Source organism: Ailuropoda melanoleuca, chromosome 9, assembly GCF_002007445.2.
Source record: "Ailuropoda melanoleuca isolate Jingjing chromosome 9, ASM200744v2, whole genome shotgun sequence".
NCBI lineage: Eukaryota > Metazoa > Chordata > Mammalia > Carnivora > Ursidae > Ailuropoda > Ailuropoda melanoleuca.
The window spans coordinates 87,521,370-87,545,423 of record NC_048226.1 but is presented as its reverse complement, the minus strand read 5'-3'; the positions used below and the strand labels follow the sequence as shown (position 1 = coordinate 87,545,423).

Here is a 24,054-nt window from a genome sequence, read left to right as displayed (position 1 = left end):
CTGAGGTGCTCTGGTTTGTACTTTTAAAAGACCACGCTGGCTGCTTTGTGGAAATACAGATTGCAAGGTGGGAACGAGACAAGAAAAAAGCAGGGAGTCTTATTAGGGCTACTACCCAAGCATAAAATATCCCCGCAGGCCATCCAGCAGTCTTTCCTCCATGTCGATGCTCAAGAAAGACAGTATGCGGGCACCTGGGTGGCTCAGTTAGTTGTCTGCCTTCAGCTCAGGTCATGATTTTAGGGTCCTGGGATAGCGCCCTACATTGGGCTCCCTGCTCAGCAGGAAGTCTGCTTCTCCCGCTGTCCCTCACCCTTGCTCTTGCTCTCTCTCTCTCTCAAATAAGTAAAATCTTGAAAGGGAAAAGGGAAGGGAATCATGGGACAGATCTAGTCATACGGAATAACCCCCAGAGCAAGGGTTGAGTAGTGTAAGCCCTGCGTGCGAGGACAGCAGCCTGGAGGACAGGTCTCTGATACCATCAGAGCTCCCTTTGGAGGGGCAGAAATGGTTAATCTGTTCATAAAGGAAGAACTGCACGAGGGCCAGGAACACAGCAGTCTCTCCCTGACCCCCTCCCCCTCAGCGCTGGCCCATTTCTCTGCTCCCTTTACCATAGTACTCTGCCTCCTTCCTCCTGTTCTCTCCTGAATCCAGTCAACCACTTCCATTCCCGTCGCTCCACTGAAAATGCTCTGAAGACCTCCTTGCCAAAGCCAACAGTCACCTCGTTCCTCAGCTTACTCCACGGATGGGCAACATCGATCTGATCCCTCTCTCCCTCTGGAATCACTTCTCCCCTGGGCTTTCCTGGTTTTCTCCCCATCCTCCTAACCCCCACTCCTGCCCCTGCTCATCCTCTCTGTCCCTTTCTGGTACCTCCTCCTCTCCTGACCTCTGAATGTAAAAGCCCCCAGGGCTAGGTCCCCAGACCACTTCCCCATCTACACCCAGCATCTCCATGATCTCCGAGAACCCTGTGCCTTCAAATACTACCTGATGTCTCCCAACTGCATACTCCCAGCCTGAACCTTATCCCTGAATTCCAGTCTCCTTTTTCCAACTCCTATTTGACATCTCCTCTAAGACATCTAACGGGCATCTCCGATTTAACATGTCCAGAATGAAACTCCTGATCTTCCTCCCCCGTAAGACTCCCCCCACAATCTTTCCCCAATTCAATAAACAGCCACCATCTTTTCACACATGGTACACGTCCACTGTCTGTCCTCTCCACCAGAAGGTAGGCTCTATGAGCACAGGGGCTTTGTTTTCTCTGGGGCAGGAACAGTGCTTGACACAGAGTAGGAGCTGTTGGACGGATGCAACACCTCCTCCAGGAAGCCTCCCCACCCCTTTCATCAGGTATTTCTCCCACCTCACAGAGCTGTTACCACTTCTTGATAGCACAGTGCACAGCTGCCAGTGTGGTCATTTGCATGATTCTTTGATTGACGTCAGTCTCCACCGTCAGCCGCAACCAAGAGGAAGGCAGATGCTACTACTCTGGTTTCAGTTACCAGCAGCTAACCTGGAGCCTGGCACAGAGTAGCCCCTCCATAAGTAAAAATACTTTTAAATGAATAGCTATGGGTCCTCTCTCCAGAAAAATGTGTTCATATCACCACACACAATGTATGCTGGGACTGCAGGTTAGGAATTCTTGGTCTCAATCCTTTCAGGCTGCTCTAACAAAATACCAAACACTGAGTGACTTACGACAACAGGAAGGTATTGCTCACAGTTCTCGATCCTGCAAGTCCAATCAGGGCGCCTGCATGGCCAGGTGAGGTAGTCGTAGGCTGCACACTTATCACTATGTCCTCACATGGGAGGGGGCTAGGGAGACTTACGGGATCTCTTTCATGAAAGTGCTAACCCCATTCATGAGGGCTCCACCTTCAAGAACAAAGCACCTGCCAAAGGCCCCTACCTCCTACTACTATCACCTCTGTGGGCTAGGATTTCAACATATGAATTTGGGAGAGGGAGAGGGACACAAACATTCAGACCACAGCACCCTAACCTTACTCCGCGGTTTCAACAAGTATGAAAAACAGGAATATTGTCCCCTCCCTCCGTGTTCTTCATCGCTGGCACACAGGCAAGAAGATCTCTTGACAGAATGTTCTAATTAGTTGGAGATACTAGTGAATGCTCTCGGAACTGGCATAGACAATGTGTCAACAAGACTGGGAGGGAGCACAGTGAGACAAAGGGCAAAAGAATACCCAGAGGGAAGCCCTCCCACACAGCATTCTTGTCATTTCTTCACCAAGAGCAAAATGACTCTGGTGGCGTTAGTTGTGTGTCCCACAACCAACTTCAATCTCATCAACTGGCCACAGCGGCCTTCTGTGCACAACCACACACCATTTCACTGATTTTGTAATTAACACCACGAACAGAAACACATCTAGAGAACCTCATAAACATACATTGTTCCCTCAGCATGTTTACTGAGCATCCACCATGCGCCTCACACTGCAAGAGAATTTCTTGCGGGGGACAACTTAGCCCCTTTTGTGCCCGCGAATATCAGACGCTGGACTGTAACGGCTTCAGCACTGGGCCTGGAAACTCTCACTGTCGTCACAACCGGACAGCCTCTTTACCTCAGTGTTCTATGAAGGTAACAGTGAAGGTGACAGAAGGACTGGTTGCACAGACTGTCATTAACCTCCAGAACGAGCTCTATATACTCCACATGTACACCCGCACCCGCCACACAGAAGCAGCAGGTGCCCATATGGGTCTCCAGCAAGATCACCCCTTTCAGGGCAGCTAAGTGAATAATTCTGGTTCAGGCTGGACTTTCCTTTCTGATCCTAGGGATCTTCCTATATTTCCACATTTTCTCATTCTATACCTTCTGTACTACAATAGTCACTTGCTTCCTCCACGGCCCTTCCAAGTAATTACAGGACAGGTCTTCATTTGGGCTTACATGTTCGTTCCAAGTATAATCTTTTAGGTGCCAAGTCTTTATCAAAAGATTTCTGTAGAACACGCTTCACAAAGGCTAGCTTTCTGCTTACTTGCTAATGAGAGTGATGTGGCAGCCCACTGTCCCTCGAACCTGAGCACTCTGCATCTGTCTTCTTTTAGACAGTTCTGCCTTGCTTTTCATGGCCTAACTTTGCAAGTGGCAGGCATGCAAGAGACATGGGGTGGATGGACATCTGGATGGATGGATGGAGGAAGGGAAGATGGAGAGAAGGAGGGAGGGACAGAAGAAGGAAAATCACCTCCTTGTAACTTCTACCTCTGTTCTCCAAAATGTATTCAAGGCAAATGAGTATGACTTCCTCTTCCCTTAATGGCATGTATCTGGTATGTCCCAGGTGCCAACCACTACTAAGTGCAAACCTATCACATTTATAGTAATTCCAAATCTTGATGATTTAAGCACACCTTCACCAAGTCCAGCTTTTTAGAAGAGCATTCTCCACCAAAAGTTTCTGCGAAGCATCAGGGGTGCTCGCTATTAAAGCCGAGTGTACTCAAGCTCCCACCAGCTTGCGAGTCCCATATGAGGTCATTTTCTACTTCAAAGTCCTGATGAAACGCGTTCACAGAGAATTAGAGCCACGGCCTTCAGGCTTCATCATGCTCCTGCTCCGTTGCTCTGAGCCAACCACTCAACCACCAAAACTCGAATCTTTGTCAGAATGCTGAACTCCTCCTCCTGCCTAAGACCAGCTCCCTCCAAGGTTCCCACAGAGCCATGCTGGGCCCTGACTGACAGTTCCTTCCTTTCATTCCCAGAAGACGGGGCTTTCACGAAGGTGGAGGAGGTGGGGCCAGAGCTCACTGTGAAGGGGGAGCAATGGAGAGGCACACCTCACACTGTAACTGCCACCTGTAGTCCCTCATCTCCAGTCACCGTTCAGTCTGAGCCACTCGGCCATGTGTCTCCCCCACTGGGGTGTCATTTTTCTCTCAGGAACCTGTTTTTCTCTCATCTAGCAAGAATCACTTTCAGGTCTCCTAGGCCATCAGACAGGCCTGAACACATCTGAACCATAAATGAAAACAGGGTTCCTTTGGTGTCTTTCCCACAAGGCTCCTAACCTCATTCAAAACAAGAGGTATTAATGGGCATCTGTTTTTCAGTGTTCCTGAACATTCTGTGAAGGGCAACAATTTGACCAACGTTGCAGGACAACGAGGGGGTGGCTTGCACAAGCACACAGAGGCTCTGACTCCACATGGAACATCACAATTTTTTGACCCAGTCAAAAAATACCAGCACAAGTGCCTGAATGGGCACTGTATTATTTAGGGAGGGCTAAACTGCCAAGTCAAGACTCACCCAATAATTCTGTGACTTAAAGAAACACACAAGTTTGTCTCTGAGGTTCAGTTCCACACTGTACTTTTCAAGTAGGCAGGAGACTCAGCTCCATAGGGTCACTCAGGAATCCAAACTCATGGTAGCTCTGCTATCTTCAATGGGCAGCTTCCGAGGTCATTCTAGTCCTCGACCATTCATCAGTAGGCAAGGGGGAAGAGGTGGAAAAGGACTGGGTAGGCAGTGTTTCACAGTCAGCCCCTTAAATTCCAATGGTGAGAGAACCTGGTCAAATGGCCACACCTTGCTTGTGCAAAGGAGACTGGGAATGTAATCCCTGGCAGAACAGCCACACACCAGCTTCGACTCTTACTCTAGAACAAGGGACAGCAAATTTTAGCCCAATGGTCAAACCCTCACGTTCCCGGATTTTATAAACAAAGTTTTACCGGAGCACAGCCATACATTCATGCAGAGTTGAACCGTTATAGCAAAGACCTTATGGCAGGCAAAGTCGAGAGTATTTACTATCTGGGCCTTTATAGAAAAAATTTGCTATTCCCTTCCTTAGGAAAAAAAAAAAAAGCATATCCCTTCTTTAGAAAAAAAAAAAAAAGCATGCATTTAGCAGGACAACAAGCACTCTATACTTTGAAAATTTATCTCAGAAACTGTTAGAAAGACACATAGACAAAAATGTTCCTTCAAGCAGTTTTGTCATACCAAAAGACTAAAAACAACTTAAAAAGGACTGTGAAATTATGGACCATGCATACCACAGAATACAATGTAACCTTTAAAAAGAATGAGGAAGTTCAACGTGTACTGATTAGAAAATATCTAAGTATTTTAACTTCAAAAAGTAAAATGCAGAACAATGTCTAGAATGTTACCACTTGTGGGGGGTGGGGGAACAGAACTTAATATATAATACCTATATGCTAACATGGGCATAAAAATTCCTAGAAGAACACAAAAGAAACTGAAGACAGACTGTTTCTGGATAGAGAAATCAAAAAATTGAAGGATAGAGAACTTCTTTACCATATACTTTTACATTTTTTGAATTTGCGTAACGTGCATGTACCACCTATTTTTAAAATAATTAATTAAAAATTAAACTCAGAAAACTACATACACAAAACAGTTCACCTTTACTTCCATTGCTAACCAACCCCTCTTCTGAAAGCCATAATCCTTCTTACAAGTCATGGTAGCGTCTCCAATCAGATAATGGCAGTTCTACTGACCTGGGAGCCATTTTACATTGTGGAATTTGCTTCCCCGCTCCGTCATGTGTCAGATTCTCAGAGATACCTCATTTCTCTCTTCATAGTCAACTTACAAATTCTATTTTAGTCCCCTGCTTTTCTTGAAAGTTCCTCTTTCCAAACAGACAGCATTTATTCAGTTCTCTCACACATGGTGAGTATAAAGAGAAGCAACTCTGACCTCAGAGAAAAATTAAGCACAAAAAGACAAAAGTACAGTTCCTGATAAACAACTTTTAAGAAAAATCTTGCAAGGGAACCTACCTTTTAGTTAAAGCTGACGGCAATCCAATTCATACAAGCTGAAGAGAAAAAGGAATCCACTGGTTTATGTAACGGGAAGTTCCAAAGTTGCTGCTGGCTTGAAGCAACAGAAAATCCAGGCACTCAAAAATGCCTTTGGGGTTTCTGCTCTGCTCTCAGCTCTGCCAGGCTGCATTCTGCAATGGGCCCTTTAGTGGCAGTCAGGATGCCCACCATGAGCCCCAAACTCCCAGGCCCCTAGTTTAGCATTCCTCATGGAGAGAGAGTTTTTTTTTTTTTCTCCTAGAACGTCAATACAGCAAATCTAGAGAACTCTGTGACAGGTCATTCTTAGACTTGTCCAGGGGTGGCTCCAAGCCTCGCCCAGCTTAGGCCAAATGCCTTTACATACGGGCCACCAGGACTATACAAAATGTGCAAAGAAGAGGTTCCCAAAGGGAGCTGTAGGAGTGGGGAGTGGTAGGTAGAAAAAAACAATAAATGTCCTCTTTTGCTTCTAACAACTCAAGATTGTGACCACTGAACATTTTAACAGGCTTAAACTATAAACCTTGTTCCCTACAGTGGCTAGATGTAAGGGGTTTCAATTTCAAGACAAGTTGACTGCAAAGTTCAAACTTACACACACACACCGTCTGATTCATCTGTACTAGACACAATTATGAATACCAGATTGGAAACCTGCTCATAAATTGGCAAAAAAAAAAAAGAACAAAAACAAAAAACCTCCAAAAATGCAGTTTGTAAATCAGATTACAATCTCTTGGTCCCTCTGAAACTTTCTGCTCAAGACAAAGCATTTCCGTAGTATAGCCTGCCAAAATTCATCTTCTTCGTTTTAGTCGCATGCTTTTTAAATGACCATCTAAAAGTCAACAAAGATATGCAAGTATGAGGTCTATAATTAGTCCTAAATTATAAAATAACTTAAGAGGTTGTGTTTGTGTTCCTCTTACCAAAGGTTCATTCACTTTCTCCCAGAAGCCTCCTGATCAGCTGAACCAAACGGATACATGACATTTCCTTTGACTGATTCTTGAGTAACGACTGCAGGTGTCCCTCCATAGCACAAGGCAGAGGATCTACATTAAATGAAAGTTGCTCAATAAGCAGAAAACTCATCTAAGATCAAAAGCCTGGACATCCTTGCTTTCAGAAATTGTTCTCTGTTACAGCAGAATCATGAAGACATGCATGAGAGTTAACGCTATATATGCCAGTTTAATGCCAAACATCTTCTATTTGGAATTGTATGACAAAAGCCAAATTTCCAAAACATCTTCAAGAAGGAAGATGGATACACGTATTTTAAAGCAATGGTTCCCATCTACAAATGAGATATACTTGGGTATCTCAGATCATCAAGGGTGACACAAAATCTTCAAACCAAAATTACTTTTAAGTCAACTTTATTTAAAAACATATATAAATAGGCCGAACAACACTCAAGCCTGAGAGGGCTGCAATCTTTTCTTAAGAACATAATAGTCCAAAAAGACTAATACTTATTGCTGATTCAGCTCACAGTACCAGCCCTCCTCAGGCAGCAGCACAATCACCAGCAAACATTTTATGGGCACCTTTGAGGGGCACAAAGGAGTCACAGAGCAATGAGCCACAGCCTTGCCCTCAAAGAGCTTACAGTGTAGCTGGAGAGAAACGAAACATCCAAAACAGACAAAGTCCACACATCTATCATAACAAAAGGAATTACTGGCATAAGTTATCACATGTTTTAACAAATGAGCATTGGAATATCTTACCAAATATACACTACATCAAGTTTCAACCTAAAATATGCAAAAAAATTGGTTTTTCTTAAATTTTTTTGTTCACTGTTTCAACTCAACTGAATTAAAAGAGGAAAATATAATTCCAAGCCAAATGTACCATAGTGTTTGCTGTCCCCAGTGAAGGGATGGACTGTTCGTGTCCTAGAACTTCTCCATGGTTCTACATCCAGATGTCAAGTTCAGTAGTTCTGACTGCCAAACCGATGTACAAATTCAGATAGGGAGTACACGGCTCCCCATCCTACCTCAGGATCCATACTGATAAAATCATTCAGGTTCATTTTGGAATCTAAAAAATTCATGAAAGAAATGTCCATTGAAAACACAATAAAACAACCCAGAAGACCAAAAGTAAGGAAAATTATTCAAATGGAGAAGAGTTCAATATCACTTCTGCGGTATTCTTATCTCAAACGCGTAACTCATTCTAATCATGACAAAACATCACACAAACCCAAACTGAGGAACACTCTACAGAATAACTCACTGGTACTCTCCAAAATTGAAAAGTTATAAAAGAAAAGGAAAAAAAAAGAAATTATCAGAGATTACAGGGGACTGAGGAGACAGGACAAATAAACGTAATATCCTGGGGTAGATTCTGGACCGGAGAAAAGAAATTAGTGGGAAAACTTGCAAAACTTAAGGTCTGTAAGTCAACAGTACTGGATCAATATTTTTATATCAAGTACATCATTTTCTTGGTTTCAATAATTACACTATGGTTATATAAAATTCAACATTAGCAGAATCTGAGTAAAAAGTATATGGGAATGCTCTATAGGGTTCTAGCAAATTTTTCAGAAGTGTAAAATTATTTCAAAATAAAAACTTAAATGAAAAAAATGCATGAAGGAGGACACTCGATGGAATGAGGACTGGGTATTATACACAACCGATCAATTACTGAACTATACCTCTGAAACTAATGATAAACTCTATGCTAATAGATTTTAAATAAAATTTTTAAAGAAACAAATAAAACACACAAAAAAAATGCATGAATAATCAAACTACCAATTTATTGGATTCAACTGCCAAATTACAAGAAATCCAGAGGCTACAAAAGAGATACAATCAGCAAAATCCAGATTGCTTCTCCTAGGCCCATTTTTTTCAATAAATAAATTGTAAGAAAAAGGGAGTTGGGCAAGAAATCTACATATTAAAAAAGATTCTAAGGAGACATAACCAAACACAGTGTAGGGATCTCATCTGGATACTGACTCAAATAAACAAACTGTATAAAAAAAGATGGTATGGGGGCACCTGGCTGGCTCAGTCAGTAGAGCATAAGGCTCTTGATCTCGGGGTCATGAGTTCAAGCCCCATGCTAGGTGTAGAGATTACTTAAAAATAAAATCCAAAAAAAAAAAAGATGATGATTTTATGACTTTATAACTATGAATCTGAACACTGGCTAGATAGATAGATAATGATTTCAAAGAATTACTATTAACTTTTTTAGATGTAATGCTGGCACAGGGGTCGTAGGTTTTTAAAAAAAGAAAGCCTTTTATTTTAGAGATCCATACTGAAATATTTAGAGTTGAAATGACACAGTATCTGGGACTGGCTTCAAAATAATACAAGAAGGGGGAAAGTAGATGGGATACAAATGGATTGATTGGCCATGGGCTGATAACTGTTGAAAGTCTGACATACTATTTTGTCTAGTTTATGTATATGACTTAAATTTTCCACACTAAAAAAAATTTTTAAGTGCATACAATTGCTGTTTCTGCCCATCAAAAAATTGTTACAAAAACTGCACTTCCACCATAAACCTCCAAAAAACCGTGCAAATATATTTAGCAACTATTTCCAGACACTGGAACAACGGGCAGCACACATCTGGGATTCCCAAGAAAGCAGATACAAGGGGAGCCCTAGGATCCCTCCAGCTTACTAGCCTCAGGGGCAGTTTCCAGACCCCAGCACACAGAGGGGAACACACCCAGCGTGGCTGTCTCCCTGAGGTGAGAAATCGAAGTTCGGGAGGACCTGGGCAGCTGGACCTAGGGGGCAGAGTACAGGAGAGGGAGGTGCAGAGCGGACCCCCCCACACACTTCTCACCACCCACCCTGACCACGACACACACCAAGTCTTTGGCTGGGAATGACCTCACGGGGCCAGGAAAGAAGCACCAGAATGTAGTCGATCTAATAACTGCCAGAACTTCCACAGTCCCCACCAGCCAGGGTAGAGAGAACATGTAAGGCAGAGCATTTGGTAGAGCACTGGGGCTAAATTAGCATTAGATGAAAGGCTGCTCTGGACTTGCACTAAAAAAGCTTAAAAAACAAGCCTTGAAAGGACCCAGCTGACTCCCAGTAATGTAACTGCATGCCAACCCTGTTTTTTAAAAGTACCTCAAGATCCAGCAACTGGCAACATAAATTCAAAGTCCAGCCTCCAACCAAATCTTAGAAATCACACAAAGAAACAGGAAAATATGACCCAAAACCAGGGGAAAAATCAATCAACAGAAATGGACTAAAACGACAGAAATAATGGAACTAGCAGACAAGGAACAGCTATTATAAACATGCCCCATATGTTCAAAAGGGTAGAGAAAAACATGAGCATGATGAAGAGAGAGAAAAATATTACATCAGTCCAAAATGGAATTTCTAGACATAAAAAAATAAGTAAAATGAAAAAAAAGGTGCTGGATGAGATTAACAACAAATTAGTGGATGCAGAAGACAAGAGCAATGGATTTACAGACAAAAGAAAAGAATTATTCAAAATGAAGCACGTACAGAAAAAGTCTGAAAAAAAAGAAGAGAACATCACTGACCTACGGGAATAATATCAAGCCATCTAACACAAAGATAGCTGAAGGACAAGAACTTCAGGGAGGGTGGGTGGTCAGAAAAAAATGTGCGAGGAAATAACAGCCCAATGTTTTCAAATTTGATGAAGACTATAAATCCACCAATCTCAGGATCTTAACAAACCTGAAGTGGAATATACCTAAAGGAAACTACACTACAGTCCATCATAATCAAAATGCTAAAAACTAGTGACAAAGAGAAAAACATTTAAAAATACTGAGAGGGAAAACACACGGAGAAACAATAGGAGATCAGAGCCCATGCAAGCAGAAAGCAAGAGAGAGACGCCTTTAAACTCCTGAAAGAAAAAACATGGAAATCTAGTATACATGACCCCACAACTGTTATCTTTCAATGATGAAAGTAAGCACCAAGGATGTAGAAAACTAGAAACAGAGTTGCTAATACCCTTCTAACAAAAAAGCTAGATAATCAGCAAACACAGAACTTTGGTTGAAGTCATCAGAGAGCTGGTAATGCTGGATTACCACGTAACCGGAAATAAGGCGAAGACAGGCACCTGTCAGGAAAGATGGGGTGAAAGTTCCTGCTGACCTGGGTCGGTGCCAGACTCCGGAGAGGCCAGCAAGTCTGCGAAAATTTTTAACAAACTGCTTTTAAAGGAAATCTCCACTTCTGAAATACAATCTTTGTTTTCTAAGACATCCCCCCCTTTTCTGTTTTGCTTTCTAAGACTTTTTAATGTAATTAAAAAATGATTACCATCTGCAGCCATTCGTTATGTAAAAAAATCAATGTATTAAACACAAAATGAAAATAAATTTTTTTTAAAGATCCAGGTATAACAAATAAACATCTGTCTCTTCTAATCTCCCCCACAAGGCACTATAACATTTCTGTTTACCTAACACTGGTCCTCCAGCTCGGCTCAAATTAGCCAGTGTTACTATACATTAGGAAGCAAGAAGATGTGAAATATATGCACACCAGCCGCAGGAAAGGACTCAGAAAGGGAGGGGGATATTTGGTGTGCTCTGTAATTCAGCCCAAGACTTGGGAAATGTCTTTAAAAACAGCCATCGGTGGCTAGTGCTGGAACTGACTCTTCAGGGCAACGTGATACGACCAAAAATTTCAGTTTCCTTCTCACCAGGGGAAAAAAAAAAAACAAAACAGTTCCTTCCTTTAATAGACATTAAATGCTGAACTGAAAAGAGTGGTCTTGCAGACATATGGCCACTGAAATTATTAATCATATAATCCTAATGGTCAACATATCAACTGTACTAAATTCAAGCCCTAAGAGTCAATCCCACCACTGAATGCAGGGAATGGAGGGAACTGCTATTAAAGTACCTGAAAGAGGCATTAAAGTTCGGTATTTTTCCTGAACCATTTTTTTCTTTTTTTAACCTTCTTTATTTTTTTATAAAACAATATTAATGAGCTAAAAGTAATTCTAAATTACCCTAACTTCAAATATATTCCTTTCATAAACACAGGATTTGAAGTACTGAGTTTCCCACATGAGAGAACATTACAGTGTGGTTAAATTATGAAATGGGAAACCCTATGCTCACCCCACACTTCAGAGCAGATTCCTTTTAGCTTCAATCTCAAGTTCAGGAGGTCCCTGATGAACTAACCACACACAAGGTAGAAGCAGACACCACCACCCCCTCCATCCTGCCTAACTGTGCACCCAAGGCAAAGGGCTTAATCTTCATGCACCTCACTTTACACATGTATCAAATGTGGAAAATAAAGCTTGCCTGAGCTGTGGTAAAAAATTCTGTTAAACTACTATGGAAAGCAGCTGGCATTAAAACCTGGCACAGAACAGCATTTACTGGGCAGCAGGCATCAAAACTGAAAGGAATGACTCAAAGAGGATCGGGACTGAAAGGCTGGTGTTTACTGAGTGCTCGCTATGTGCTAGGCTCTGTGCCGGGTGTTCGCGTCTGAAACAGAAATGGGGGGTGGCTGAAGGCACACTGTCCCAGACCACCCCTATACGGCAGGTTGCCCAAAACTAAAAGGAAGATCTATGACCACCCCTCCTAACCTAGGAGCTGTTCCAATTCTAACGCTGAGGCTAGCACACAGGTTGGCAGACCAAAAAGCAACTCCAACATAAATGTTTAAAATCATGAGAGAGAGCTTTTCACAGAGAGCCTCAAAAATCAGTTTGAATCCTCTTTCAGTGTTTAAATACACCAAATATATTTACATTCTTCCTTGCTGAACTCCAAATGTCACTATCCTATTTTTTGGGATGCCCGAGACGGGATGATTTCACCAAGAAACGGCAAACGTTGCAAATTACTTATAATCATCAATAACGTTTTCAAGCTCATGTGAATACCAAACAATAGTAATAGGGTGAAGAACTCTTTATCTACTTAAATCTCAGAAAATTATTAATTGGACTGATGCCTAAAAGCACATAAATGTGATGAATGGTACAATAAAACCTGCTAGCTCTTACTTCCTCCTAATGCAGATTTTATCACAGAGCCAGGGAAATGACATTTCACATACCGCAAGGATGCCCTAGGGACTTCTGCCCTAACATGAAACCCCACCATGGCAAGGTGCTACTTATCCACGTTAAATGACGCAAGCACACAGACCTCCTGAAGCCCAGTGTCCCAGCAGTAGGCACACACAACACCCTAGCGGTATGCAAGGCAGTGTGCAAGTCTCATGGTTCTGCTCCTGGACGCCTCCCCTCCCCGGCGAGCTCTTCTGCTTTCCAGTCCTGTTCTCCGCGCCTCAACTCCTGAATCTAATAAATATGCACATCTATGTTCCCTCTTACCTTCTTACAACTCAGGAAGTTTCATACAAAGAATAACACACAATTTTTTGTCCCTGGTTAAGGGGCAATGCTGAGCTGCACAGTAACCAGAAACCTCTCTGAGAAGACATCTTTGGCTCACCTCCAGTTTCAATGCAGGGATATGATGGAGGAGGTTCTCTCCAGTTCCCACTGGAATCTTTCATGTGAGATCGGTCAGAAGCAAAGTTCTTCAAATACGAATCTGCACGGATCACTCTAAATTTCCTGCAGATAAAGCAACATTCGTTTACATTAGGAAGGTTTCACAGTGAAACTCCCACTTGATTTTTATACAGACTCATTTTCTATGACATACACAAAAGTACCTGGGAATTTCTGTACTACTAGTAATACACAAGTATCTATGGAGCTTTATCACCTGTTGAAGAAGCTGTGAGAAAGGATCAGCTGAAATTCAAAACTACACAAGCACAGAAATATATCCAGGTGCATTTACTCAACTGTATATCAGGGGTAAAAGGCATAATGTTCAGGGGCTGCCATCACAGACCTCTCAATTTTCTCATCATTAAGGCTACACCCCACCCCACCCACCCAAATACATACGTATGAGAGAAATCCCCAAAATGGCTTTCAGAAAACGTCTGGGATCTCATCACACACATTTTTAAAAGAATGCCAACCTTTTATATGTTGGACAATCCTTTAAAACTTCAAAACATTTTGAATCTTCTGCATAGCACATCATTTTCAAATATCAACTCAATGGTGATGCTAAATCAAGTGATCTTTGCAAAACAAATGCAAAAAAACCAACCAGAAAACCTCACACACACACAAACACTCACACAAATTCTCTGTACAACTGTCAAGGTCTAACTTCCGAAAGTAGGTAAATCCATCCTGAATCTCCTCACCTTCTAAACTGTGGATGGATGTCCTCGTCGGACTTAAAGGCATCTTCCACATAAGTGTCAAACGGACAGGGAAATGGCAGGACAGTGTCAAGATCATAAATGAAGCTCTGTCCTCCACTTGAAACATGAAGCAGGACAACATGGTAATCCTAGAAGTAAAAGTTGAAGTTAACCAAGTTACTTCGTGATGGTGAATTCCAAGGTCACAGTAATAATGCATATATAATCATTAACGATGAATACAAGACTAATACAACCCTTCCTAAAATAGCAAAATAAAGCAAACATAAAACCCTAAAAAAAGACTAAATGTCCAGTGACAGCGAACACTTAAATAAGTAGTGGAAATGTTCATATACATTAAATGTATACCCTTTGACCTAGCAATTTCACCTCTAGGAACCCATCCTACAGAAAAAAGTGATCATATGCATGTAAAGAGAGGGGCGCCTGGGTGGCACAGCGGTTAAGCGTCTGCCTCCGGCTCAGGGCGTGATCCCGGCGTTATGGGATCGAGCCCAACATCAGGCTCCTCTGCTATGAGCCTGCTTCTTCTTCTCCCACTCCCCCTGCTTGTGTTCCCTCTCTCTGGCTGTCTCTATCTCTGTAGAATAAATAAATAAAAATCTTTAAAAAAAAAAAAAAAAAAGATAGATAGATATATATATGTATATACAAAGAAAATCTCTGCAGCACTGTTTACAATAGTGAAAATTCAGAAACAACCAAAAGCCCATCAGGAGAGAAATAAACCGCAATGCAGCCGCTAAAAAAGAAAATTAGGTAAATTTATGTAGAAAATGGAAAAACGGATATGTTACATAGTTGGATGGGAAAAGTAAATTGCAAAATATGTACCATATATTATTTTTTAAAAGCTATGTGTATACAAAGACACACATGAGCATTCCAAAGTACACATGCATGCATATGAATACATAGGAAAAGGTGTGCAAGGATACCCTCCAAAGTATTAACAAAGGGGATTGCTTGGACTACCCTGGAACGTGAAAGGACTTTAAAATGCTGTTGCTGTTAAATTGGCCAACCCGTCTGTAGCCATTAGGCAGGAAAGATGAAGACAGCTTCTCCTGTGCAGCCCAGCTATGACGCATCACTCAGTCCCCGACGCTAGGCACTGGCCAACACCAGCTAATGGCCAGAAGGGACGGGATGGAAGTTATGAAGGGGCGCTGAGGGCAGTCAGATGCTGAGTCCCTGGGAAGAAAGGCACTCTCACAGAGAACAGGACTGGGAAATAAAAGGCTCAATCACATTAGTACCACCACCTTATAATTCTAGTACTTCAGAGCTTACGGAGCACTTTCTCAAACGTTGTTTTATCGACCCAACCATGGGGGGAAGGTGATTAATTAAGACTGGAGATGCTGTGCCATCAAAGCCTAAAGAGCTTCTTTGGCTCCAATGCTATCTTCGTAAGGCAGAAATAGCATCAGAAATGGATGCTTAGGCCCTGCACTCCCCTTAATGCATGCTACCTCCAGATAGAGAGAGAGAGTGGCCCCCCTTCCACTGGGCGTGTCCGTGTTATTCCCGTCCTCCTGCAACAAGCTTTCCACCTCTCTCCCTACAGCCTTCCCTTGCATGCTCGCTCTCCCTCCAGGAGTCTCCCACTTCCTACCAGAACCAGTCTCTGCCTTATCCAAAATCTGTTTCTCTCTTGACATCCTCCACCTCCTATTCCAGTGGTTTTGAAGTGCATACTCTCTATTGTTTGTGAGAAACTGTGTTACGGAAAGAAAGATGCAAAGATGAGAAAGGAAAGTACTGACCCTCAAGGAGCTCGCGGAGCAGAGAGTGAGTGATACACAGTCAAGTGCTGCGGACAGTGCGAGGCTGGCAAAGAGCCTCCTGCTTTACTTAGGTGGTTTGACCTTCAGGTCAAACCTCGGCCCCTCCCCTTCCAGCCTGAGCTTCCTCCTCTATAAACTGGAGATAAGTGTAGTGTTCAAATGATATCTTATTTTAAGTCAGTATCAGAAATAAGATGCTTGTTACATTATCATGAGTGGAATTCTTCTTTTACTTTAACTTCATGTTATTAGCATGAACAACTCTTCAGGGGCACAGGTTAAGGTGACACAGGGATGTGTACTGGAAAGGAACCCAGGCTGAGTGAGACCCAGTCCTGCCACTGACCAGCTAGATAACTTTGAGCTTCTCACTCCGTCTTCTGGGCTTGTTTCTTCACCTGAAAAATGGAAGGGCTGGAGTAGATCCCAGTTTTTCAAATGCTACTCATGGTCACTCAGGAGTCTGTTAAGAACACTAACTCCTGAACCCTTCTCTAAACCAACTAAATGAGAAACCTATACTTTTAACATGATATCCAGATAATTCTAACGTGCAGCTGGACTAGATGTTGTTAAAGTTCCTTCCAGTGTTAAATGGATATCAGTCTAGGAGATCACAAATATATCTGCCACATCAGCCCCCATTTAAAATCTTTCCTATATGGGGTGCCTGGCTAGGACAGTCAGTAGAGCATGTAACTCTTGATTCTGGGGTCGTGAGTTCAAGACCCACATTGGGCATAGAGATCACTAAAAAATAATAACAATTTGAAAAATAAAATCTTTCCTACAATAATAAAATTAAATGAAAACATGACTGTAAGTACTACCATAGACAAAATAACATCTAATTCCCAAGAGGTCAATTGTCAATAATTATCATAGCCTTACTCTACTGCTATCATTTCTGCTTTACCAAAACACAGAGACCACTCAGGAATTACAAGTACTAATGCACCAGAAGCTCTCTGCATTGACCATCTTACCCAGATCACAGGTCCATCTCCAGGTCTTGCCTGTTGTTTCCAAATAGGTATCTACAAAATATAATCAATTTCATAAGCAACAACTTCAGTTAAACCACTACTAAATTCTCTAAAGCAATACATAAATAAAATACAAAATATTTCTAAGCAACCAATAATCAAGGTGAATGAAAAAGAAATCTAAATTCCTCCAAATGTTCGTAATAATGAAAACGCAAAAAGTAATTATCTGATGTTCTTTCGAGAGTAGTAAGAGAACTCAACAGGGAATCAGAAGGCCTGGCAGGTTCAAGTCTTGCTTTCGCACTTATTCATGGGACCTCCCTGAGCCTCTATTTTCTCATCTATAAAACAGAGATAGCTGTCAGAACCCTGCCTACTTTACCGCATTTCCATTAGCATCAAATGAGATGACGCTTACATAAGTGCTTCACAGGGCGCCAAGCTGGCTCACTTAGTAGCATGTGACACTCTTGAGCTCAGAGTTGTGAGTTCAAGCCCCATACTGGGTGTAGGGATTACTTAAAAATATAAATCTTTAAATTTTTTTTAAGTGCTTTACAAAATATTAAGAGCTTACTTTTTTTTAAGGGCTTGCTTTTTTAATACTTCATGTATATTTACCATAATTTTATTTAAATTCCAGAGACAAAAACATCTTTACTTCAAACCTGAGAGTATGTGGCTCTAGCCTAAGCAATTTAAAACGCTCTAACTTAATACCTAAATAACTAAATACCTAAAGAGAAAGGATTTAATCTGTATACACCATCATCTTTTTCTTGACCTACAAATAAGGGACTAAACTTTTCTAACTCAACTGTGCGCTGAAAGGAAAAAAAAAAATCTCACTCAAAAATAAACTTTAAAATGTTGCTATATTTTATAAAGCACATTTTATAACAGTGCTGATCCCATACTATATTTAGTTTCTACTGTCACCCTAAATCTCTTGTTCTCTTTCTGCAATCACTCACCAACTTACCATCTTCCTCTCATTAGATATGAAGACAGCATAACATTCTTCTAAAGGATACTGGTCATGGTTTTTGATGTATTCGCAGAGCTTCCAAATATTTTCTTCACTGAAATAAAAAAATAGTTTAATCAATGTAATTAAGCAATAGTGTTCTGTGTCTTTCAAATTTGAACAGAAGACTGATGAGGACATTAAAAAGTTGGAAGAGACTTGAAACACCACCTCACCCAGTAACTGACTGATGTTTGACCCTCCTCTAAAGCATCCCCAACAAGGTGTGACCCAATTTATACTGTGTGCTGACCTCTCTCCAAACAGAGCACGTGTTACCTGCCCCAACAGTGCCTGCTTGCACACGGAGGCCTTTTATAACTGAGAAGATGCTACATCAATACTCCACAAGCCTTGGATCGAGGGGCTTGAGATACAGCTGGAATTCCAACTCAGCCACTTACGAGGTAAGAAGCTTTGAACAACTTGACCTGAGTATCTGCTTTTCTCATCTGTGAAATGGGGATAATCATACCATATTATAAACACTTGATAAATCTTAGTTAATAGTGGCTTACTGCTCCCCATAGGAATGGGGCAGGATGAATGTTTTGGGGAGGAGGGCTTCTGGCTGGAAAGGACCTAGGATATGCCTAGGAATTCTTTTGGAGGGAGACTCTGTGAGTGGGATTCTCTGCATCCCTCTGGTACAAAAGAGGTCCTGACTTTTAGAATGTCCTTTCTCATACTGAACTGAAATTCATCTTCCTATACTTCTGACCCAGATGAAGCTCCTTTTCTCTGTGACAGGCCTTTAGATATTTAAAGCAGTAGTCAGAACCACCACCTAAGTAAAGCAATGCCCAGTGCATCAAACCAAGCCACACTGGTGGCCACAGGCAAACTCTCACATGGGAAAAAACAGTCATTGCTGACAGTATTCCCAGCTCAGCCTTTGGATTCTTATCGTTTTCTAATGAGCCACACTGCACCTTGTTCAAATGAGCTGCATCAGCACTCTGCTCATACTTGTGACTCAATCTGTCAAAGCCTCATTTCCAAACGCCACACTACACTACCTGAAAATGAAGTAAGGCATGCCTGGCAGTAAGGACTACCACCGTCTTATGGTAAGACACACTTCCAATGCAGTTTTGACCTTGTCTACCTGTCTAAATGTTCCGTACGAGTACACTTAAAGTACCAAAGCCAAGAGATATTTTTTTCCCCTATGATTTTGTTTTTCTCTAAAATACCTAAGAAACCCTACAAAGTAGTGACAGAGGTAAAAACAGAAGATTGCTACTGACTATTTCCATAGGATATGTAGTACGGAGTAACAAAAAGGTACTGTTTCATTATGACATAAAATATGTATTAGCTAAGTTTTTAAAAATCTGGATGTTCTTTTTTAAAAGATGTTATTTATTTATTTGACAGAAAGCGAGAGAGCAAGCACAAGCAGGGGGGGCGGCAGGGAGAGGGAGAGGGAGAAGGAGGCTCCCTGCTGAGGAAGGAGCAGGATGTGCTGGATCCCAAGACCCTGGGATCATGACCTGAGCCAAAGGCAGATGCTTAACCGACTGAACCACCCAGGCGCCCCAAAATCTGGATGTTCTAAGACCAAGTTTTCAGAAGACATTTGTCTGTCCAGCCTGTAGACATTCTGGAGTTGATCACAGACATCTTCAAGAGCCTGTGATGTAAAAGCACTATACTAAGTGCCTGGAGGATGTAATGATAAATTAGAGCTCACAGACAGTGAGAGGAGACATACAGATCCATAAATAAGCAAGCATCATAGGAGGTTATAAAAGATGCATAGAAGAGAAAGTCATTAATTTCGAGGGACACAGGAAGATGAAGGAGGTATAGGTCAGTGGTTTCTCCTTGTTTGCTCCCCGCTTCCCCAGTCCCAAGGATGGGCATAGACTTAACACGAAGAGTTTGAGAATCCGTGTGTACCATAAGTACTGTTGGCAAGCTGAATACATATGTGGCTGGACAAACTTTGTCTATTATTTTTCAAATATGTGTGAATGTTACAAAGAGAAAAAAAATTAAACATAAGTGTTACTGAATCCGTAGTCCTTTTTTATCAATTTTTTTCAAGAGTATAATTAATCGGTACCTGGGTGACTTAGTTAAGCATCCAACTCTTGATCTCAGCTCTGGTCTTGATCTCAAGGTTGTGAGTTCAAGCCCTATGTTGGGCTCCACACTGGGCATGGAGCCTACAAAAAGGGGTGGGGGGCTTATACCTGGAAATACTGGGAGTTACTGTTGGGATAGGAAGAATCCCAGATTTGGTGTGAGTCCGAGCACCTCTTTAAAAACGGGGGGGGGGGGGTTGTAGTAATAATGTTCCAACCTGGTTGATTATTTTGTAGCAGAAGGACTAACAAAGCAGCATTAAGGTCAAGATTCTGCAAGGGTTACTGGTGATGGGCTGAGGTCAGAGAAGCATAAAGAAGGGAAGGATCCCCGACACACAGCAGGTGCTCAACCAACATTCGAAGAATACAAAACAATTACAATAGAATCAGACGTGCTCTGCAAACCACCTAGTGCCACACAAATACTGGTTACCACTATTATCATTCAGCTGGCTCTGAACAGATAACATCTGACACAAGCTAAAAGAAGCAGAGAGGAGGCACTTATTTCACGTTGTAAGAACCGGCAGTAGCAAACATAATAAAGTGCACCTACCTGATAGGTTAAGACAGGGTAGAGCACTGGTTCTCAACCTGACGAGATTTTGCCCCCCAGGGAACATTTGGCACTATCTGGTGACGTTTTTGGTTGTCACAAAGTGGGTGAGGATGCTACAGGCATCTAGTGAGGAGAGGCCAGGGATGCTGCTGCAATACACAGGACAGCCCTCCACAACATTAGCATGCTCAAAATATCAATAAAGCCATGGCTGAGAAGCCCTGGGTTACAGCATAGAAGGCAGGTTCAAAATGAGATTGGAGAAACACATGGTGACCAGATCCGAAAGGACTTGCTATGCTCAGGAGACAGACTTTACTGTCTGTGACTGTATTCCTGAAAATGGGATCAATGGATGAACCTAAGACTCCTCCACTGTACTGTTCACACATCCAGACTCTCTGGAGTGGGACCCTAAGATCCGCATGCTTTACAAGCTCCCAGGTGATTCTAGGGCTCATCTGAATTTAGAAAGGCTTTCAGCAGTGTGAAGCCAGCTAAGGTTCAGGACCTGAGGGAAAGGGGAGATCTGGGCAGAGGCGTGGAGGAGGGCCCAGCCCATGGCCAAGAAACTTAAAGGAGACCACCTATTGAAGAGATGTCCATTCCCTACCATTCTTCCACCAGATGACTCCACTCTAGCTGTGCCGGCCACCTTGCTCCGGGAATACAACTGCATGCTTCCTTCTCAGAGCCTTTGCACCACTGTTCCCCTGCCTAGAATGATTTTCCTCCAATATCCACAAAGCTCCCACTCTTTTTTTCTTCAGATTTCTGCTCAAATACCACTTTATCAACAATGCCTTCCTTAAATATCCATTATGAAATAGTGAGTCACCATCACTTACCTTGCTTTATTTTCTCTTGGCACTTAACACCAAACATGGTTTACTTGGTTTTGCCTGCTTTCCCTGAGCCAAAACACATGAACCAAGAGATCTTATGAGGGAATCTGTCTACTCTATGCTGTATCCCAAGTGCCTACAACTGTGTATCACACAGTCCAAGTGCCTAATAAATCTTTATCAGATGAATAAATAAAACAATGAATGGATGTAAGGGACAAAAACTAATAGGATTTAGGTGAGAGGTAAGGCAGAAAAAAATGCAGCCGTTAAGAATCATGAAGCTCCAATTTCAGCACTGCCTCTTGCTAAATGTGTGATCTTGGATGCAGCCTCTCTGTGGCTCCATCTTTTCATCAGTCAAATCAGGTAAACGATAGAACCTATCTCAGAGCCATGGATGGAAACACTTGGCACTGGCCCTGGCATGCAGTCAGAGCTGAACAAATGTTAAATTCTTGGTGACACTGGTTCGATGACCAGCTAAAGAAGGAAAAGGCAGTTTTAGATGGGCCTGAGGTTTCTTTTGCAACTGGAAGTTGGGGAAGAAGTCATTACTCATGTGTGGGAGTCAAAAAGACCAAGGTAGGAATGGTGATTCAGCCACACAGGTGACTGGGACAGAGGTATAGTGGGTGGACTCCCGAGCCAAACTCTACAGGTAAATCCCCATTTCTTCATTCCCAAGATATGTGGCCTTACGTAAATTAGTTGCACCCCTCTGTGCTTCAGTTTTCTCATCTTTAAAAACGGGGATAACAGAAATACCTACCTCCCAGGGCAATTGTAGGGCTCAAATGAATTAGTTTACGTAAGCAAATCAAAACAATGTTTGGCATACAGCAAGTGCTATGTAAATGTAATGCGTATGATAATGACAACATGGTGGTTTAGATCGTGGTTTCTGGTACAAGAAGGCCTGAATTGGATTCCTGGTCGCTATTAGCTGATGACCTTGGGAAAGTTATTGCAAAATCTCTGTTCCTCCATTCTCTTCCAAAATCAAAAGACCTTCACATCAATATGAAACCACAAAGGCTTCAGCACAGTAATTTGCAACGGCTCTCTGCCCTCCACCCTCCGCCTCCAACTCCCCTTCCAGGCCCCCAAGCACTGAGATGGCATTAGTAATGCACCACCAACCCTACCATTCCTGAGAATTCCGCCCCTCCCCCCTCTCCAAACGCCTACGCTCCACACAAGAGACCAGGGCTGCCATTCCCCCTCCCTCATCCCCCAAGCGGGAAAACCCGACAGTAGAGGCCCAGAGCGCCCCCAGGGAGGGGCCGAGAAGAGGCGGGGCCGGGGTGCGACGCCGAGACCGAGAGCGAGGGAGATGCCGGGGGCTGCACCCGCGCCCCCTCACCAGTAGCAGCTGTTGTAGATACAGGCGTCCCGCGGGGGGCTGGCCGGTTGGTAGCGGGCGGCTGCAGCGGCGGGGATATCCCCCTCCATGGCGGGCTTGCTTGGGCCCGGGCACGAGCCTGAGGCGAAACGACTGGACCAGTCCCACGGGCAGGCTTCGGGGGAGGAGCCGGCGCTTGGCGGGCCGCGCGGGTCCTCGGGGCGGAGCCCGGGGCAGCTGCTGCAGTTCCCGGGTGGTGGAGCCAGGGACGGGGTAGGCGGAGTCTGGGCAGAGCGAGCGACGCAGGTTCCGGGCGCGCGAAGCCCGGGAGGACGGTGCAAGTTCCGGGTGGATGGAGCCAGGCGCTACGCGCGTTTTGCCATTCCGGTGGGCGGAGCCCGGGCGGGAAACGCGGAGCACCTTCCGGGAGGGTGGAGCCAGGGCTAAGTAGGCGGATCCCGGGGGGAGGGGAAGCAGTGGGCCGCGTGTGCATCCAGTGGGCGGATCCTGGGAGATTAGGATTGTGTGATTCCGGGTAGGAGGGGCCCGGGCAGGTGGGTGGAGCCAGGGCGGGGCGGTACTGCCGGAGCTCAGGTTCGCTGGGGCGGAGCGGGGCATGCTCCGGGCGGCGGTAACAGCGAGGATAGGGTTAGCGTCGGGAGGATCGAGGTCATCCGCAGGTGACTTGAAGGAGTCAGGGGAGGGCGTGGAATTGGTAAACCGCCCGGAGGCGTCTGAGACCCTCTTCAAAGCCGGGGCTGGCTGGGGCTTGCTGGCTGTGGAGGAACTAACTAGACGGGACGCGGAAGACTCGCCTTGTGCAAGTGAAATGAGAGAATCTTGTATGTGAAAAACGAAGCTTTAGCAACTTTATTCTAGAGGCCGCGGGAACCCAGGGAAAGGGAGGAGTTAATTCCAAATACGTCCGCATCGAAAGGTCTTAGAGAGGGATAGCAGCCCCGGATTTCACCATGTTGTAACGTGTCTTTAATGGAATTGTGTGTGTTGACTCGGAAAGATATAGGGATTCCTTAATAGAGTAAGTTTTTTTAAAAGTTTAAGAAGAGTCCGCATGGCATCCATTTTGTGTTAATCATATAGTTATTTGCCAGCAATCTGGAAGGAAAGGAACCAAATTATTAAAACTGTTTATCTGATGAATGAATGGTATGATGGACTTTCACTTTATCCTTATTAGCCTTCTGAATTCTTACATTTGTAATGAACATATATAA

General features: G+C 43.3%; 1 protein-coding gene across 8 annotated transcripts in view; it reads right to left on the bottom strand.

Moving 5' to 3' along the window:
• NTAQ1 (N-terminal glutamine amidase 1) overlaps window positions 1-23,085 on the bottom strand; it is a 207,853-nt gene extending 184,768 nt beyond the window's left edge. The window contains exons 1-8 of one of the 8 annotated variants that reach the window (XR_002143738.2): window positions 22,841-23,077; window positions 17,930-18,029; window positions 16,945-16,995; window positions 14,145-14,293; window positions 13,367-13,491; window positions 7,720-7,911; window positions 6,786-6,911; window positions 5,830-6,694 (exon numbers count right to left, since the gene is read on the bottom strand). Coding sequence is in view for 6 of the 8 variants with exons in the window: in XM_034668585.1 (XP_034524476.1) it covers window positions 10,865-10,983; window positions 13,367-13,491; window positions 14,145-14,293; window positions 16,945-16,995; window positions 17,930-18,029; window positions 22,841-22,929 (633 nt within the window). In the remaining 2 variants the exon portion in view is untranslated. The other 7 variants (XR_002143737.2, XM_002924321.4, XM_034668585.1 and 4 more) reach the window with 7 other exon arrangements.
• Between the last annotated feature and the right edge of the window lie 969 nt (window positions 23,086-24,054).